Genomic DNA, 20,453 nt, shown 5'->3' with positions numbered 1-20,453 from the left:
AGTCAAACCAAAAAGGAGAGAATAAGGTGCGTACAGTGAGGGTTAGTACAGGATGATTTAACATGGATGACTTGAACACAAACAGTCAACGTCTCCCTTCTCTATCTGCATAATGTCATTGTATGAATAATACATCCTATGCATAACCAGGTATACTAAATACTGTTTATTTTTATAATATGAAGCTCATTTCTTGGCTGTACTATATATGAACTAATTTAGACTGAGTATATACTGCGAATACAAAAATAGGCATAATATCTAAAACAACTTAAATATATGTGCATATCTATAGTAAAAAAACAAACATAATATTTATCTAATATCTAAGAGCCCTTGAAAAGAAAGCTCAACTCTTACCTTCAAGAAAGGCACAAGGCCTCCCCCCATCTTTCATAGCCTGTATAAGCCAACACCACCACCAGGGGACATAGTAGAGACTCACCACTTCTCAACAATATTCCTGTAGAATCTCATTCATCATTAAACTATACCCATTATTTTATCTTTGGATGAAAAGTATCAACACCACCCAATACGTGCTATGTGGATTACGTCTTTCAGACAAAGACAACCGTTTAAGCTCTTATGTACATGGTGCGGTGTAACTTCAAAAATAAGTATTTCTTGATAAATGTGTATGTTGGTGTGAATTGTCTAGTGGCACTCCCTCTTGATATCAAGCTATTAGTCCATTGTCTATGGCCATCTAACAGAATAGAGAACAAGGCAAGCAGCAGAATATTAGATTGAATAGTGACGTCAAGGTGATAACAGCAGCATATAAATAACTTTGATGGGGGAAGTTGAATATTATCTAGATTTTAGACACAGTGGCAACGACGAGAGGTTCAGACAAAGTGCAGCAAAGCAAGAGGAGGAGTGACATTATAGAAAAGATCATGGGACACACACAACAACAACAACAACATCTGGTTACTCAGCATACAAAATACCAAAGGCAGTCCCATGCAACAAGAAAGTCATCTTCCTCTCAAAAGCACTTATAAGGCTTCAAGTACTTAACTGTATAAAATATATAGCAAAAACACTCTCCTATTCTCCTTTTGAGACTACAGTTTTCCAGTATCTTTATGTCAGGGAGTGTGGTCCCAGTGTTTCAGCTGTGGCACACAGACACCAAACACTGCAGCATGTCAAAACACAAGCATCAGCACTCAGTGATAGTACAGGGTACAGTAAAGTAGGGCTGATATATACCTCCCATGGCCCATGGTAGGGTCTATTTCTGCCCCTTTGCAGTGGCAGTATCTTAGCATTAAGGCCAGAACAAGTCTCAGTCTAACTTAGATCATTTTCTTTACCAGTGCTCGCCTCACCTCACAGTGTTGGGACAGTGAGGGTGTAGAGTACATGTGTGGGCAGACAAGGGAGGGGCTGAGAAAGCATCACACTGGCATCATGCAGTCATTCTCCATAGATAAACACATACAGTATAAACAGACTTTGGCAGGTCCAAGACCAGGAGTACAGGTAAAATGCAGAACGCATTAATAATGATCCAATAAATATACCTCGAGTAGCATTCTCTTGAAAAGATCTTTCAGCATAAATACGTTGTTGTAGATCAATAGCGACTTGGACTCTGAACCTGGGCTTAGCCTACACTGTGCAACACACTGACTCGGCAGGCTTTGGAAAAGTTAAAAGAAGCACAAAACTTCAGAAGACAAGGTCGATCAGCCACAAAGATAGGTTACAAAAAGCCCACGAGTGAAAGAAGATTTAAAAAGAAATCCATAAGAGTACAGACTTGGAAGGACAGATCGGATTACATAGACACATGGCTACATTGGTGAGCACGTTGTCCCACTGAATATGGAAGAAGAATAGACCATAAGAACCCCATGAAGCTGATCATAGCATACAAGATAAACAAATCTCCATTAAAGGTCATTTTAGATCCAGGATCCTGATACTAGTCTCCCTCCATACAAAACCTTTGGCTGTCACTGGGGTGCCTGTCCTACCAGTAAGACCGTAGTCTAGTCTACCTCTCTCGCTCTACTAGGCTAGGACCTCTCTCTATTCGGCTACTCCTGGGGAGCAGTGGGCTCGTCCTGCTCCAGCTTGTAGGAGATGCGCCTGCAGCAGTAGAGGCTACAGAGCATGGGGTCACACCTGTTAGCGCAGGCAGGGTCGCAGCGGCCCATTACTTGCTCCACCATCCGGCCCAGCCGGGTGCACCCATTCTCCCCCTCAGAGTAGCAGCACATGGAGTCCACGCAGCCGATGCCCTGGTAGTTGGTCTCAATAAGCTGCAGAAGGAGGGGAGATGACAGGTGGCAGAGCACAAGAGAATATTACAATCAGCACATAAAAAGGTCAAACCACTATCCAGAAGGAAACAGTCGAGGGAGCAAGGAGGGGGTGTTGGGGATTCTGAGCTCTACACAACAATAAGGGGTGGGTGATGTACAAGGTGTCAGACACAAATGTACACAGTAAAGCTGGGGAGGTAAAAATCAATCAAATAAAGACTTGAATCAATACATTTAAAAGTGATAAATGATGCAGTATTTGCCAAGGCAAGCCTGTCCATGTAATCAAATCACACAGTAGTTACAGAGTTATGTCAGTGTAATGTGTGCTTAAAAATACGTCTGCTCAGTTCCACATAATGATATAGAATGGCGATTCACTCGCAAACAAAAGACAATCTACAGATGCAAATGAATGGTGAAGGCAGAAAATTTTGCGAATTTAAAAATGCATTGCCTTAAGTGTAGGAAAGTCGATTCATAGACGGCTCTGATCTCTTACAGCAAACTCTTCATTTTCCTGAGTAAGCACTCATTGCGCAGAGCACTGCTGCAGAGGCAGACCTGAACACATCCCAAGACTATCGACACTGGTTTGGGGTTACAACGCTCAATTCCCCCCTCTCCCCACCACTCAGAAACTACTGCATATTTGCAACAACAGCAGAAACAGTGGTAAGAAGACTAAACCAAATAGTTATTAGGCTACATTGTCATGAATGTATCATTCTACTGTATCTTACATTACACACTGTCCTCCGAATCATAACTGTATGAAAAACTGGCAAGCAAGTTCAGGTGATATTGATATTCTTCTCATCATCAACACTGTACAAGGCCGATTACACAAAAATCCTTCATGTTTCCACCTTGACCTGTCACTAGGGAATCCCTCTAACATGGTTGGAGGTGGTGATGATTGACAGTTAAAGTAGCTGTCCAGTGATTCCACATTTATGAAATATGACCTATAATTAAATTACAATATTAATCCTTCCAAAAATGGGAATTAAGTGTGTTAAAAAAGCTGTTTTTCTATATTTGAATGTTGTGGGTGTAACCAACAACAGAATGGTGTGGGCGTATACTGGTCAATACATATACTCATGACAAGTAAACGCTGATTGGCCAACTTAGCCAAAAACATGACATCATCCTCTGAGGAAATAGCCATACCCTTTGAAACAGTCTGTTTGAGATACAAGTAAAGAGTGTTTTTTTCTGAAATGCATGCTTTGGCCACAAATATGAGAACAGGACGAGTCAACAACATTATTTGGGTAGGAGTTAACAGATGAGCTTTTAAAAGTTAAATTTTCACTGGACAGTTAGTTTAAATCAGCTGCCCCCCAATCATTTCCTACGTGATTTACCGCCCCTGTAAATTAACACCTTGTGTTAGCACAAACAGGAAAATCATACCAGTCAGTCACACAGAACTACACAATTCTCAGCTAGCTAGACCCATCAACAACATGTAGAACCCACCAAAAACAGACCAAAAATAATAAATCAGGAATACATAGGAGTTCGACTAAGGTGATATTGGTAACATTCATGTGAAATACATTTGATCTATTGACAATCATAATCTTTGTTATTAATGAGGTGAAATAGTAACCTTGCCATTGATTTGATTAAATGAAGTCAGGGATGAGGTATATGAAAGTTAAATGACGGGGAACACCAAAAAAAGAACAAAAAAAGACATTTAATCTAAAGAACAAGCCAAAGAAAAATAATAAATAATAAATAATAACAATAATTTTGCCATATGCTGGTAGGATTATTATATTTTGAAACAATGAGCTTCAGACTTTTGCTGGTTTAAAGGCATTTAGGCAAATAAGACATGCATAAACATTATTGCTTACATACACAGACAGAAAGGTGATCAATGACACAAATCATGATTAAGTGAGGTTGGGTTTTGTTATCACACAGGGCAGAATGCTGTAGTATCCAGACAGGAGAACGAACGGGGACGACATTGAGAGGACAGTTAAACGTGCCAGCATTCTCCCACCACCCAGGGTGATCATGCCCTGATAGGATCCCAGCTAAAGTCTCTAGGAGGGATGGCTCTGGTCAATGTGGCGGGGGGGGGGGGGGGCTATATGGGGATGGGTGGACAATGGTAGTTCAGGGGAGGACCCACACACACAGACGCCTGGCTGGGCCAGGGAAGGAGTAGGACTACTACCTAGGGGAGCATAGGGCTGGGCCTTGGGCGGGGGGAGGAGAAGCAGCTAGCAGTTGCCAATTGTCCTCCCCTCGGCTCCAGCTTTCAGCAGAGTCATATTCTGAGCTGACTGAACTCTTATCCTCTTCCATCTGGAAGCACAAAACAACCCATTAAGTCTCCCGGACAGAAGGAAACAGGAGAGAACAAGATGAATGAGCACAAAAACTACTCCCACATCCATTGGAGGTATGAGGATAGCCACATAGCAGTTACTGATCAATGTGTGTCCAAAACAATGTGTACACAAATCTTTTAATTAGGAGACTGGGCACAAAGATGTTCCAAAGAACCAATGAGCCAGTTTATTCATTTCAGTGTACTTTCAATTATGTAAATTGATCAACTATCTGGATGACTGAGGAATTAATTTAGAATTTGGATGATCAATTATTCCGTAAACAAGTCAATCCAATTAGGAAATTGATCACTTGCTTTTGGATGGAGTGGTCGTCATTTTCTCTGCTCATTGTGCATATCTTAAGAAACGAATGCTACTGTTTAAGAGCATGCTGTCCAGAATATGATCTTGAGATCGTGAATAAACTCATATGGAAATAGCATTCACCAGCCAGAAGCTTTGAAGTTCTTGCTAACTATAATTTTGTGCCTCAGAGTTACTGTATTAGCAGCAGCACACAAACAGACTCAAGCTGTGCTCCACATGCCGTTATGACTGGAGATTTATATTAGGGCTGCTGCACCATGCTGCAGTGAGGGGCTGCTCTGCCCAATGCAGAGAGCACTGGTCCTTCTATGCTAACCTGAAGTGACACACACTTGATAGAGGCTTTCCTAGGGCCAACATGCAGGGGTGCATAACAAAGTGCCTTAGACTTATCCTTTCCTCTCTTTTTTTACCCCCATTTCCCTTTCCCTAGAATGCTGGTTGGTTAGTTTGTCCTCTGCATGCAGACAAGACTTATTAGGCAGCACGGCCCTCCTACTCTACCTAATTTTGCCCAGCTGATTCTTGGCTCTGGAGAGAGGCTGCAGAGCGATGAAGTCGTCACTTATAGCGACTCGGTTGGAGTACATCTACAGAGCAGAGGGAAGGGCGGAACACACAGACAGTCAGTTAGGAGGGAAGAAGACATACATGGTAGACAGTAGTAAGACAGAAACATACACATGTGCACACACACACACACACGAGGACATCAGCCAGAGAAAGGAAGAAAGGTGCCTTTATCACAGAGACAGGACATGAGACTCAAGCCTGAGAAAGAAAGAGCTTTTATCTTCTAAGAACCACCGAGCAGCACTTTACAGAGTGGGGATACTAGAATTTCTGACTGAACTATTTGATGCAAAAAAGGCCAATACGTATAAACAAACAACAAAACAGGGCATATCAATGTAAACCTTTTAAGCAAAGAGGAAATTGTGACCACAAAAACAGAACAGTTGAAAAGTCTGTTTGAGGAGGCTGTTCAAAAAAACCATCTGGCATCTACAGTCTAGCTCTCCCACCTAGCAGACACACCGACACGCTACAGTAGGTTTAGAGCTGGAACAGAGAACCCGTTGTTTTGAGCGTGCCTTTGTCAGTTGCACAGTGAATTGTTGTTCTTGTGTTGTCTGTGAGGTGAAAAGCCATGCTGTGGTGCGAGTGTCATGCGTTTCCTGTCAGTGTATAGTCTGTTACCACAAACGTTGCTGTGAGGGTGTCCTGTGGGTTAGCAACAAGCCGCCCACCCCTCCCCCTCTGTCCTACCTGAGACTTCTGGGTGCTGGTGGGCTGGAGGTGCCTGTAGAACACCTTCTTGATGATGTCAGGGAAAAGGCAGGTGATGATGATGATGATGATTGCGAACCAGGCAGAGCCGCTGGACAGCAACTGGACGAAGACAAAGTACATGTCCTGGGTGTGGAGGAAAGGCCTGGAGGGGGGCAAAGGTCACAGAGAATCACAGTTAGTCAGCCAACATTTAAGGCTCAACTATCCCCGTGAGTAAAGCCTGGAATGGAACTTTTTGACTGTCTGAGATGACAATGGAGATAGTGATGCTAGCCACTGTAAAACAGGTGAAATCTGAGTAGACTGTATGCCACATGCAGTTCAATTACACTTGTTGGTCTTATCACATACTATATACTGGAGTGCCATGTGTACTAGACAAACACAGGTTGTGTGGGAAAGAGATGGCAGCTCAGCTCACCAGATGATTCCCCCATAAAAAAGGGAGAAGATGAAGTAGAAAGCGATGGAGCCCCAGGTAACAAAGTGATTCATCCACGTCCAGAAGTGGGTCTCCAAGGCCAGCTGTTGACAGAGAGGAGAAACGACATGTAGTTTGGTCAGAACAGCATGTGAAACGCCATAGGAGAGCAGAGAGGAGTGAGGTGCCAGTGACAACAATATCAAACATAGATAGATTTCATGTGGGATTGCTTTCAGATTTATGAATCAAACAATTGCAAAAACTCAAATAACAAGATTTACCTTCAGTGTAACAGTGATGACCATTACTGTGAATACCAAAGTGCCAAATGTCCAGTTTCCAAACATCTACAAGACAAATAAAATAAAACATTTAAGAAGTTTCACATAGAAAATACAATGGCATAACATTATCATAGGAATAATGCTTTAATAGGGATGTACACTGAGTATACCTAACACTAGGAGCACCTTCCTAATATTGAGTTGCCCCCCCCTCCCCCTTTTGCCCTCAGAACAGCCTCAATTCGTCTGGGAATTGCCTCTACAAGTTGTCAAAAGCGTTCCACAGGGATGCTGGCCCATGTTGATGCCCAAAAAAAAAACAGCAGCGTTGCAGTTCTTGACACAAACCGGTGCGCCTGGCACCTACAACCATACCCATTTAAAGGCACTTAAAATCAAACTCTGAATGGCACACACACAATCCATGTCTTAATTGTCTTAAGGCTTAAAAATAATTATTTAACCTGTCTTTTCCCCTTCATATACACTGATTGATGTGGATTTAACAAGTGACATCAATAACGGATCATAGTTTTCAGCTGGATTCACCTGGTCAGTCTATGTCATGGAAATAGCAGGTGTTCTTAATGTTTTATTCACTCAATGGAGATCAAGTGATGTGTTATTAGACAGCTTTCCAGAAGACTAGGCCTAACTTGTGGAGACAAAGTTACTGACTCTCCGAAAGCTATTGAAGTGAGCGTCTCCAACTAGCCATCACCACTCACACTGAGAAACATAGCACATCATCAAACGCATAACCAAGCAGGATGCTGATATAGAATGGACCAATGATAGTAACAGATGATAGGGTAGGAACTATGACGGGCATGCATCCACGGAAATTCAGTCAACTCTTACCAGTTGTCTGTTAGCTCTCAAAATCTGACGACATGCAGAGCATGAAAAGAGGGAGAAAAGAAAACAAAAAGCAAAAAAGAGCCACATGGTGAGTTCTTTTTCAACAACACGCTAGTACAGGTCTGTCAAACTCGTGTTGCCCCGGGGGCTACAGTAGGTCTTCAACGAGGGCCGCACTGAAGATCGGATATATTTCCTCGCCGTCAAGATTGTCAAAAAAAATTAAAATAGTCCTCCATACAATATTTAGGGAATTATCGATGCTCCCTGACTGTCTAGCTCAACATGCCATTATGAGTGAGCTGGACAAGAAACTGTATGAATGTAGGTCCTTTATCATTTCTTCACCATTTCAATTTGGTTTTAGTCATTTTAAAGTAAATTGAGTCTGTTCCCACCTCTGCTCTAGTAGAAAGACTGACACAGACAACCACAACAACACAGGCAGCCTCCTGGAACCGTCTAGAACTTACTGCCATCACACTGCCTAACAAACTGAAATATCAATATTTCATATTACTGTCTTGGTAAAACACCCAATCAATATTCCCAGAGATCTGCACAGAACATTCACAATCAGGTTCCCTGTCAGGCCAAGCCAGGTGGATCTCTGGCCCTCCCTCCTCCAAGCGGACCACTACCAGAGGTAGAGCAGATGGTACAGTACAGCCACCCTCACCTGTCCATTCCCCATGAGAGACGTGTCCTCCCCCATCAGGATGTAGGAACCAAAGAAGAAGGCAAATGCGTGGCAGAAGCCCAGCAGTGTCCAGTACAAAAAGGTCTTGAAGGAGAGGAGAGAGTTCTTGCTGATGTCTCTGTTGGTGTAGAGGGACAAAAACGGATGGTACTGTCTGTTATCAAATGCTTGTTGTGTTCAGGTAAATGCATCTAATGGAGGTACAGCCTCATTCTGTATGGAAAAAAATATATGTCAAATAGAACACCATGTCCTACCTGTAGAGCACTGGCTTACTCTGCAGCACATGAGGATGGACCAGTTGCTCAAACAGGCTGTACACCAGTATGGGCAGGGAGGTGAAACAGATGTTGTAGAGTGTCAGGTAGACGCTGTCATACAGAGTCTGGGGAAACAGGGACACAAAAACGAGGTAGGACAAGGTTGCCACATAACCCCAGGCCATGTACAGCACAGCACATACACCTGCCAAAAAAAATCACTTCCGTTCTTTATCCAGCATCAACTGGTGACGATATTTGGCTAATTTATACTGTATGTTGATGATCCAAAGCTGGACAGTTTGAGTTGTTGATCCCTCAGTGGAGATAAAGCTACACGTGGTACCTTCAGAACAACAGGGATGTTTATAACACAGAACACACTACACTGATACAAAGCAACAGTAATAAGGGACCACAAAAAATGAACAAATAGAACTAATGAGACATTGAAAGACACTTACTTGTTGTGAAAACAGACAGAAGAACTGGTATAAAAACTGGGGCGTAATAAAGCACACATTCTAAAAGAAGACAAAAAGGGATTTAGACCTGAGACAATAACATCTAGCTCCTGTATTGGTTTTCATTGTATAGGGCACTGCAAAGCATCCTTAAACATCGAACTCACCTTGTAAAAAAAGTACTGTACAAGGGTTGCTATTCTAATGTAGTAGAAGTGGCCATGGACAAGCAGCAATTTGGAAAGGAATTTAAACCTTGCTATTGCATAGTCACTGTTTTGTACTGCTTGTCTCCCCTCCTTGCCCATGATTCCTGGAAAAAATTATTATTAGCCACCTTGTATTGAAACTACAAACAAAATACAATATTGAGTAATTGATTATTGGGACATTCCATGTCATTTCAGAAAGCCATGACACCCACCATAGCAGATTGTTCTGAAATATCTTATGCTTCTAACTACAGAAACTAAGCATTCATGAAACATTTTGTTGAAATAAAATTAGATCTGAGAAATTAAGCTAATTCATTGCACCCAAATTGTCCATTTTAATTTATAGGATTCAGATAATATTAAATCATTATAGTATTTAACATCTAATTTGGACCAAATGTTTTTCTATTAATAAGTAAGACTTGGGGAATCCAAAGAAGTGGTCAAAAGCCATTAGTACTCAATGTTTAACAAGTGGTATGAAGCTGCGGCTTGGAGTATTGTTTCTTCATCCTATGTAATGTATTCTCAGTGAATTTGGTTTTTCCCTGTTCACAGAAATGTAGGATGGAACATAAACCTTCAATGACACATCGTGATATTTCCAGGTTCTGACGACTAGATGGTGCTGTTCCTGCTATTAGGCTTATTTTTTTAATTTTCTTAACTCTACATTGTTAAAGGGACCGTTCATCCCAATTACATATTGGTTTTCTTACCCCGTAAGCAGTCTATGGACCAGGTATGGGAGCAAACCACACTTTGGTTTTGTTTACCTGGCCACGGTTTGAAATGCTAAATGTTTAGCATTTGTAGCACAAATCCAATGCAAGTCAATGGTACCTATATTAGCATTTCCATGCTTCATATCCAAATCATCTATAAGTAACATCATTGAGTTACACAATCCATTTTTAGATACTTTAAATTTGGACATGATGATTTGGACATAAAGCACGCAAATTATAATATACGTACCATTGACTTGTACTGTTTACCTTGACCTGGCAAAGCATGAGTTGCTGTCATATCTGGTCCATAGACTGCTTACAAGGTAAAAAACAACAATGCAATTTAGTAATTTGGGTGAACGAACCCTTTAACAAGGCAGGGGGGTTCTTAAACAAATATATCACCTAATAGCAGGAACAGCACCATCTAGTGGTCAGAACCTGGTAATATCAGGATGTAGGATGGGACATAAACCCAACAACTACAATGACTAATTTCTATGAACAGAAAAAAATCCCCACTGAATACATTACATAATATGAAAAAACAATGCTCTGACCCGCAGCGCCATACTACTTGTCAAACAGAGAACCGATACATTCTATATACTCTTTGTTGGGGTGATATTTGTTGTGGGGTGTGGGTAGGTCTGTGGGTGGCTTTCGACCATTTATTTGGATTCCTCATGTCTAATTCATTATAAGAATAAAGTTTGGTCCAAATCAGATGCTTGGTCCTATATTTATTGAATATTATGTGAATCCTATAAATTTAAATGGCCAATTTGGGTGCAGCTTAATTTGTCAGAGACCAAATTATATTTAAACAAAATAATTTTGGGGGAGTGCTAATCTTAACAGAAACGATTTTAGAACAATCTGAGATGGTGGGCATCAAAATCCTCTTTCTTGTGCTTTTTGAGGTGGAATGACCCTATTGTAATTTGATGGGGTGAAGAATTTACCTATGCCAACATGGGCTTCTTGAATCATGCTGACATCATTGGCTCCATCCCCAATGGCTAAAGTGATGGGTTTCTCTGGAGAGGTTTTCAGCAATCTCACCACCTGCCAAGCAGCATAAAATACTCATTAATAAGCAGTCCAAATGAGACCAGGAGCAAGTCCACAGAAATGAACCTTTAATGTAACACTGCAGACAAAAATCACAGCACTGGTCAGATAATCTACCCTCCACAGCACTGATCACTAATACAAAAACCAGAGAAACCAAAATATAAAACTGAAATAACTTCCTAAGATTAATAGCTAACACAATTTGTACATGTCATGCAAGAGCGCACACTGTTGTGAGCAGTGTTGGGGGTAATGCTTTACAAGGTAACGGGTTAGAGTACTCAGATTACCACAAAAAGTAATGTTAGTTTTTCAATTTAAGTAATCAGTTACTTAGTTACTTTTTCTAATAAGTAAGTTGTAACTGTAACAATATTATTTAGCTTTTTCTTTCTTATTTCTCCAGCTCCATCTTCACCATAAACATAAAGGAAAGGGCACTAAAGACCTGTTTCCATTGGCACTTTGAAGTGAATCCGGGTTGGCCTTGGTGGGCTAGTTAGAATTGAGTTTCCACCTCCTCCAGAAATTAGAAATGTCACGTTGTTAGGTAACGTAAACTCACCCCATTCCGTACAAATGTGCTCAACCGCAACATTCAAACGAGGCTACAAAGAAAACTAATGGGACTGTAGCGACTGTGTTGACTTCAAAATCTGGGGTGTGAACTAGGTTTCTATTCAAGCGTTGATCTAAATGTTAATGGCTCTATAGTATTGGAGAAAAGTTGAAAAAAAACAGACCCTCCGTTACATCGGGACGTGTCATGTCGTAAAGTACAGCACACATAAAGCAACTATTTCTGTCTTACAATCTCATCCCCTACTCTCATCCTTTAAAAACAAGAAATGGACAGTGACGGGGGTAAGGGGGGATGGGATACCTAGTCATTTTTTTGAGTCATCATTGCATGCCATCATCCTTCTCAAAGCCGCTGTTTATTTCTAAGATCACTTTAGCACCGCCCTAAAAACCTGATTCAAATTCGACACAAACCTTCAAATAGGTATGTAATGACACATTATATAAACTCTTTAGTGTTTTATTTACATTTTAGAGGCGATAAGGTGATAAGATGGACAGATCGAGTGAAAAAAAGCTATTTTCCCCACACATCTCTCTGTCTCACTATCACGCATTAGTTTAGCTTCCCCACCCGCCCCAACGGGGCTCATTGCTGTATAATTCAAGCAGGCAACGGGCAGTGTTTAGGTCATGTAATTGATTATTTTGGAAAGGGGAGAAATTGTGCTTTACAATGGTATTGACATTACAGTTGATCTGGAAGTGTTACGTTTTTGGGGGCACTAAAATAAGGGCAATTGTACGGACCAAGGCGATGTACGCGTTTAAGCTAGCCAATATGTGACTGTGCAGCTGGCTTCGCTAATGTTGCTAGCTGTTGAATATAATAATAGTGACCATGCTGTAACTGCTGTACACACCTGCCAGGGCAAGCCAGACTGCGATCCATGTATTTAGCTTGCTAATGTTAGCTAGATAGCTAAACTGTTAGCTAGATAGCTAAACTGTTAGCATCGTCGCTAGCATAACAGGCTAGCTTAATTCCTACCTTCCTTGCCATGGCATTGGCTATTAGCTAGATAACCAAGCAAACCAGACAACAGGCTTGATATGATGTAGCTAGCTAGCTTACGTTAAAAGGGCACTAAAAGTTCACAATGTAGTCGTACAGGCCTAGTTTTACATATCATTTACATATAACCCAGTTCGTATCAGGTACAACAGATTGGTTGCCAGTTGTCCTTGTTAGCCATTTGAGCTCTCCTTTTACATATGTATTTAAGTATTGTAAAGGAGATATTGCGTCTGTCATGTCATGCTACATGAGTTGGTATAGCACAGAGTGATACAGACGTAGTGTGCTAACGTTACCTCTACTGGGCATAAGAATGATCAACACGTCTTCAGAGGGTTTTCTTTTTGGTTACGCAAAAGAAATGTAATAACTAATTAGTTACTTTCCATAGTAAGTAACGTTGCAAGTTACTTTCAATGGCCGTGATTTTGTAAAGTAACAAGTTACTTTAAAAAAGTAACGTTCCCCAACACTGGTTGTGAGTGAGTTGTAAGAGTGCACTGTTTTAATCATACAGTATGTTAATTCTACTAGAATATAAGTTGTAGCCTGTATAGTAGACAATCATCTTTAGACATTTGTTCTTAATTCTTGATAGAGCATGAGAAAAATCTGAATAGCGCCGTTCTCTGGCTCCATTCATAAAGGAGACCCCTAATAGGTTGGTAGTGACGTGAAGCAGTGACAGTAAGGGAACTTGCCTTGGCCTTCTGCAGGGGCGCCATCCGGCAGCACAGCACGGCAGAGCAGTTCTTGCACACCTCCATGAAGAGCTTCTCATGCCCCCGCAGTGCCAGAGACAGGCTGGCCCCGTCCACCACCAGGCCATGTTGGATCACATGGTCCTCTTTGATCCTACACACACACACACACACACACACACACACACACACACACACACAGGAGAGCAGGTATAAATAACTATACAGCCTTAGTATGGAGGTCCTCACGACACAGGATGTGTACACACACACACACACAACATCTCACAAATGGGCCATCACTGGGAGGGTTATGCATCATTTCCGAACATAATCAACCCATTTTAAATGGAATTTAATAAAAACATTAATGGTCTTGATTTCTCATAACCATATCCATCATTTGTCACCCAGCACGGGTGGTATGTGGGAGGATTCGGGTCGTGACTACCTCTACAAAAAAATCAATATCTTTCAAATTCAGTTCGAGTGCTATGGCAACTCTTCTCCACTTTCCAAACTGAGTCACCCGCAGCGCATCGTGCCTAATGATAATCTCCCCCCAGGGGACCTGCACCGAGACTCCCCCTTCACCATTAATAAGCCAAGGACCATTGAAAAAGGGACTGTATCAGTGCTGATACAGAACAGAAAGTTCCAGAGCTGCTCTGACAACATTCTGGCATGTAGAGAATCACTGTGTAGTGTGAACATTGGAGCACTGTCCTTAACACTAAATATGACATTAATCTCTGACTTCTATACTTATTTATTGTACCCAAACTTGTAGATTACCCTGAATACATCAACCTGCTGATGAGGGCATGTGGACAAGTCAACCCAGGACACAACATGGATCACAGACATAGTGAGTGAGTGACATGAAGATCATGGGGAAACATGGTGACTGTGACTGTATGTGAGTAAAAGTGTCCTACCTCCTTGCCAGTTGTCGGAGCTGCTCGGCACACTCGTTGTCAGACTTCTGCTGCACCAGCTCCAGGATGTTCATGGTGCGGTGGAAGTGGCCGCAGGAGAGGCTGACACTGACCGCTGTCTCGTGCTTGTCCCCGGTCAGCACCCACACCTTGATCCCAGCCAGGCGCAGCGCCTCAATGGTCTCCTGGACCTTCTCCTGCAGCCTGGGGACACAGACATACCAGTCACAGCACGTTAGCCTCTCTGCCATATAAAAGACCGAAAAAGGTAGAACCAGAGGTGGTTCATTTACTTTAAACAGTAGGGAGGGTTTCTGTGAGTGTACGCACACTGATTGCAGTACAAGAAACAGAGTTAGTTTATTTTTCTTTCAACCTCAATTTTCATCCTTCCACCACAGGAGGCAAACAACTTACTTCTTGGTGACAGGGGGGCAGTATTGAGTAGCTTGGATGAATAAGGTGCCCAGAGTAAACTGCCTGTTACTCTGTCCCAGATGCTAATATATGCATATTATTGGATAGAAAACACTGACGTTTCTAAAACTGTTTGAATGATGTCTGCGAGAATAACAGAACTCATATGGCAGGCGAAAACCTGAGAAAAATCCAACCAGGAAGTGGGAAATCTGAGGTTTGTAGTTTTTCAACTCTTTGCCATTCCAATATACAGTGTAAATGGGGTCATAGTGCACTTCCTAAGGCTATCACTAGATGTCAACAGTCTTTAGAACCTTGTTTGAGGCTTCTACTGTGAAGTGGGGGCAAATGAGAGCTGATTGAGCCAGGTGTCTGGCAGAGTGCCACAGGCTCTGAGGCACGGTTACGAGAGAGTTAGCTCTCGTTCCATTGCTTTTCTACAGACATAGGAATTCTCCGGTTGGAACATTATTGAACATTTATGATAAAAACATCCTAAAGATTGATTCTATACTTAGTTAGACAAGTTTCTACGGGCTGCAATATCACTTTTTGAACTTTTCGTCCGACGTTCGGCTGGACCTGAACGCGCGTTTGGATTGAACGCGCTAACAAAAGAAGCTATTTGGAAATAAATTATGGACATTATCGAACAAATTAAACATTTATCGTGGAACTGGGATTCCTTAGAGTGCATTCTGATGAAGATCATCAAAGGTAAGTGAATATTTAGAATGCCATTTCTGACTACACAATATGGCGGATATCTTTTTTTGCTGCTGTACTCAGATTATTTCTTGGTTTGCTTTTTCCGTAAAGTTTTTAAAAAATCTGACACAGCGGTTGCATTAAGAAGTATATAAAACACTTTTCATCAACATTTATGATGAGTAAAATACTTATTTTCCACCATAATTTGCAAATAAATTAATTTAAAAAATCCTACAATGTGATTTTCTGGATTTTTTTTCTTCTAATTTTGTCTGTCATAGTTGAAATGTACCTATGATGAAAATTACAGGCCTCTCATCTTTTTAAGTGGGAGAACTTGCACAATTGGTGGCTGACTAAATACTTTTTTGCCCCACTGTAACTGCAAACGGGTTTTCTAATGATCAATTGGCCTTTTAAAATGATAAACTTGGATTAGCTAACACAACGTGCCATTGGAACACAGGAGTGATGGTTGCTGACAATGGGCCTCTGTACGCCTATGTAGTTATTACATTTTCCAGCTACAATAGTCATTTACAACATAAAAAATGTCGACACAATATTTCTGATAAATTTGATGTCATTTTAAAGTGTTTTTCTTTGAAAAACAAGGACATTTCTAAGTGACCCCAAACTTTTGAACAGTAGTGTAAGCATTTTTTTATTTCACCTTTATTTAACCAGGTAGGCTAGTTGAGAACAAGTTCTCATTTGCAACTGCGACCTGGCCAAGATAAAGCATAGCAGTGTGAGCAGACAACAAAGAGTTACACATGGAGTAAACAATTAACAAGTCAATAACACAGTAGAAACCAAAGGGGGAGTCTATATACAATGTGTGCAAAAGGCATGAGGAGGTAGGCAAATAATTACAATTTTGCAGATTAACACTGGAGTGATGAATGATCAGATGGTCATGTACAGGTAGAGATATTGGTGTGCAAAAGAGCAGAAAAGTAAATAAATAAAAACAGTATGGGGATGAGGTAGGTGAAAAAGGGTGGGCTATTTACCAATAGACTATGTACAGCTGCAGCGATCGGTTAGCTGCTCAGATAGCTGATGTTTGAAGTTGGTGAGGGAGATAAAAGTCTCCAACTTCAGCGATTTTTGCAATTCGTTCCAGTCACAGGCAGCAGAGTACTGGAACGAAAGGCGGCCAAATGAGGTGTTGGCTTTTGCTACACCCGCGATAAGATCTGCAAAATGTGTATGCAACCAATAACATTTTATTTGATTATTCAGCCCTAATGTTTGAAACAAACATCATTATGTTTTCATCCAGAGTCACATGTATTTATTTCCCAAGCTATAGCATACAATATTTTACATATGGCAGGTTTTTAAAAGGACCAAAGAGTTTACTTTGCGTTTTCATTTTTTGCCATGGAAAAAATATTGCTATACTGGTATCGTCACAGCCCTAGCTGAGGCATTCCATGTAAGAAATGTAGTAATCAGCGTAGAGGTGGATAGTCTATACTATCCACGTCTACGATACTGGTGTCGTTACAGCCCTATCAAGCACGTTGTTCACAAGCGGCACTGCAGTATGAATACAGAGATGATGTTGCGATAGAAATGTTAAAGTTAGGTGGTAAAAGCCAGACTGATTAAGAGGCTAAGAGAGGGTGCTTAAGATTGATCATATCCTCAATAATGTAGAGGCTCGTTCCTTTTTTGGGGGTGAGCAGAGCAGCATCCTCTGAGCGAGAAGTTCTATAAGCACCTTGTTCGCCGGAGGGGGAATTAATTAGAGGAGAGAGAAAGAGAGAGGAGACTGGGCTGCGTCACAGGCAGATGGTGTGGTCTGTCTGGGTCTCACTACAGAGCAAGCACACACACACTCAAAACGTCAACAGTCTCTCCTGGATTGCCACTGACCAAACCCAGACTGCCTCTGCTTCACCAACAATGAGACAGCCTATAGGGAGGAGGTCAGAGACCTGGCAGTGTGGTGCCAGGACAACAACTTCTCCCTCAACGTAAGAAAGACAAAGGAGCTGATCGTGGACTACAGGAAAAGGAGGGCAGAACATGCCCCCATTCACATCGACGGGGCTGTAGTGGAGCAGGTCGAGAGAGTTTCAAGTTCCTTGGTGTCCTCACCACCAACAAACTATCATGGTACAAACACACCAAGACAGTCGTAAAGGGGGACGGCCAACACCTTTCCCCCTCAGGAGACTTGGCATGGGTCCTCGAATCCTCAAAAAGTTCAACAGCTCTACCACCGAGAGCATGGTTGCATCAATGCCTGGTATGGCAACTGCTCGGCATCCGACCGTAAGGCGCTACAGAGGGTAGTGTGTACTGCCCAGTATATCACTGGGGCCAAGCTTCCTGTCATCTAGGACCAATATACTAGGTGCTGTCACTCACCCATGTCATACTGTTCTCTTTGCTACAACATGGCAAACGGTACCAGAGCGATCTAGGTCCAAAAGGCTCCTTAACAATTTCTACCCCCAAGCCATAACATTGCTGAACAATTAATTAAATGGCGACTGGATTATTTACACTGCTGCTACTTGCTGTTTATTATCTATGCATAGTCACTTTACCCCTACCTACATTACCTTGATTAACCTGTACCCCCGTACATTAACTTGGTACCGGTACCCCCTGTATATAACTTCGTTATTGTTATTTTATTGCGTTACTTATTATTTTATTACTTTAGTTTATTTAGTAAATAATTTCTTGAACTGCATTAAAGGTCAATTTTTTTTATTTAACTAGGCAAGTCAGTTCAGAAATTATTTACTAAATAAGAACAAATTCTTATTTACAATGACTGCCTACACCGGCCAAACTCGGACAACGCTGGGCCAATTATGCGCCGCCCTATAGGACTCCCAATCACGGCCAGTTGTGATACAGTCTGGATTCGAACCAGTTTGTCTGGAGTGACCTCTAGCACTGAGATGCAGTGTCTTAGACCACTGCGCCCCTTGGGAGCCCCAAGTCTACACCTGTTGTATTGGGCGCATGTGACAAATAAACTGAATTGATTTTCAGTGTCTCCATGGCCACTGTTCAGCATGTGTGACTGACAGGGAGCTACACCAGTCTGAGGGATTCTATTTAATAAATGTTGTAATCAGCTTAGACATGATTAGTCGCCTTAAGATGTACTCAAAACCAACCTAGATGCAGATGGCAGTTGAGCCTTTGTTACATTATTGTTTTATTGGAGCATGCGTACGCCCAATCACATTTTATTTTGACAGGCCCCTTAACAACACAATCACATAAAAACTAGCTTGAATGTTGGATCCTGATCCTTTCTAGAGATCTGCCTCTAACCAATCTTAACAGAGCCTAGATCCCAAAATTCAGAGCACCATCTCATTCCAGCAGCACGTGTGCAATGTCTTTATGCTCAGCAGCACACTAGGTGACTGACACGTTGTAGGGCTGCATGAAGAAAGGCATGAGTCATGTTTGATTGGCTAAGTGCATTAGGTTCAGGAGGACTGAGCCCAGCCCCCGACCCAGGGAGGCTCCTGCTGCACGGAGGTGATGAGTCACAATGATCTGTTAAGGTAAACAATCTGTGGAAAAGGAACAGAGGAGGAAGTGATGTGCCTCTAGAGCCATGTTAAATCATTTTTCGATTCCATTGTATTTCTATTTTGAATTCATGCAGCATATCATTTGACCTCATCAGTGCATTTGTTACAATAATAATCCATATGAAGTACAGTAATGAGTTAAATTAGAGGCACGTGTGAAAGAAAAACCATTGTTGAAATACTATAAAAAGACAGCTACTGTGAAATCGAATGAGAGGCTGATTTTGCTCTGTTGGAAGATTTGGCACGCGCTGCATTTCGCAGAGAGCGCGTTTTTAGAGACAGATGGGACTTTTTTTGTAGAAAGTACAGATTGGCTCATCAGATATTGTTTCCTCAAACTAATCTTATAGGATCTTTGCGAGGATTTAAGACCTACTTTAAAAATGGCAAACATGACATTCCTGTGCAACATCCAAGCGCCATCCACCCTCGTGTTTTTGGCAACTAGCACTTTTCACGCGGTGCTGGTCGATTGGCATCTCACAGCCCTCAATGAGCTAATGTTCTGGATGCAATCATCAGCAAAACGAACTGTAACATACAATTTCCATACACCATCGCACAACAAGTTGAAGTCAAGAGGGGTTTCTTTGCCATCAATGGGTTCCCAAATACAAACGGAGCAATAGACAGCACCCACATTGCCATAAAAGCACCATCCCAAAACAAGTGCAACTATGTGAACAGAAACAGCTTCCACTCTTAATGTGCATGTGATAGCGTCTTTTGCGCATCACATAACCTACTGAATATGATGACAAGGTGGCCATGTGGTACGCACGACTCAATTCATTCTGCAGAACAGCAATGTTGGCCTATAAGGCTACAGGAGGGGGCTGTTGAGGATGGATGGCTCATTGGTGAGTGTTGCCTACTTATTTGAAGTACAATGACACTAGCACTTCGATTTCAGTCTTGGAGAATTTCACTTTTTTTGCTTGCAATGTATTTCATGGTACAGCATTGTATATTACACACAGGCTTTAAAGGGATGATTCTGACCCTTATTGGTTAATTAGGGACGTTTAGAAATGCAAATAGCCAAAGTCCTGCATGAGCACCGAGGTTAAGAACAATTGGTATTTATATCAATGGTTCTCTCGTACTGGTGTGCAAATTACTTTTTCTATGCATAGGAACATTCTAAATTCCGTTGGAAAGTAGTATTTTAGAACAGTTTCTACGCAATATTGATAAATGATGCCTCAGGTGTGCAAA

At 41.6% G+C, this 20,453-nt stretch overlaps 1 protein-coding gene across 4 annotated transcripts in view; it reads right to left on the bottom strand.

The window, feature by feature from the left end:
- Positions 1-20,453, bottom strand: part of LOC109902652 (probable phospholipid-transporting ATPase IF) — a 37,570-nt gene that overhangs the window by 3,579 nt on the left and 13,538 nt on the right. Inside the window, exons 19-31 of one of the 4 annotated variants that reach the window (XM_020499197.2) lie at positions 14,521-14,724; positions 13,583-13,736; positions 11,170-11,272; positions 9,426-9,571; positions 9,259-9,318; positions 8,792-8,919; positions 8,514-8,652; positions 6,971-7,036; positions 6,687-6,790; positions 6,242-6,407; positions 5,477-5,562; positions 4,486-4,616; positions 2,174-2,279 (exon numbers count right to left, since the gene is read on the bottom strand). In XM_020499197.2, coding sequence (XP_020354786.1) covers positions 4,532-4,616; positions 5,477-5,562; positions 6,242-6,407; positions 6,687-6,790; positions 6,971-7,036; positions 8,514-8,652; positions 8,792-8,919; positions 9,259-9,318; positions 9,426-9,571; positions 11,170-11,272; positions 13,583-13,736; positions 14,521-14,724 — 1,441 coding nt within the window. In that variant the 3' untranslated portion in view covers positions 2,174-2,279; positions 4,486-4,531. Of the gene's footprint in view, positions 1-2,142; positions 2,280-4,485; positions 4,617-5,476; positions 5,563-6,241; positions 6,408-6,686; positions 6,791-6,970; positions 7,037-8,513; positions 8,653-8,791; positions 8,920-9,258; positions 9,319-9,425; positions 9,572-11,169; positions 11,273-13,582; positions 13,737-14,520; positions 14,725-20,453 lie in introns of those variants that run through there. The other 3 variants (XM_020499194.2, XM_020499196.2, XM_020499195.2) reach the window with 3 other exon arrangements.

Source organism: Oncorhynchus kisutch, linkage group LG13 (genome assembly GCF_002021735.2).
Source record: "Oncorhynchus kisutch isolate 150728-3 linkage group LG13, Okis_V2, whole genome shotgun sequence".
In the NCBI taxonomy this organism is placed as follows: domain Eukaryota; kingdom Metazoa; phylum Chordata; class Actinopteri; order Salmoniformes; family Salmonidae; genus Oncorhynchus; species Oncorhynchus kisutch.
Note: the sequence above shows the minus strand (reverse complement) of the source record. Positions and strands in the feature narration are given on the sequence as shown.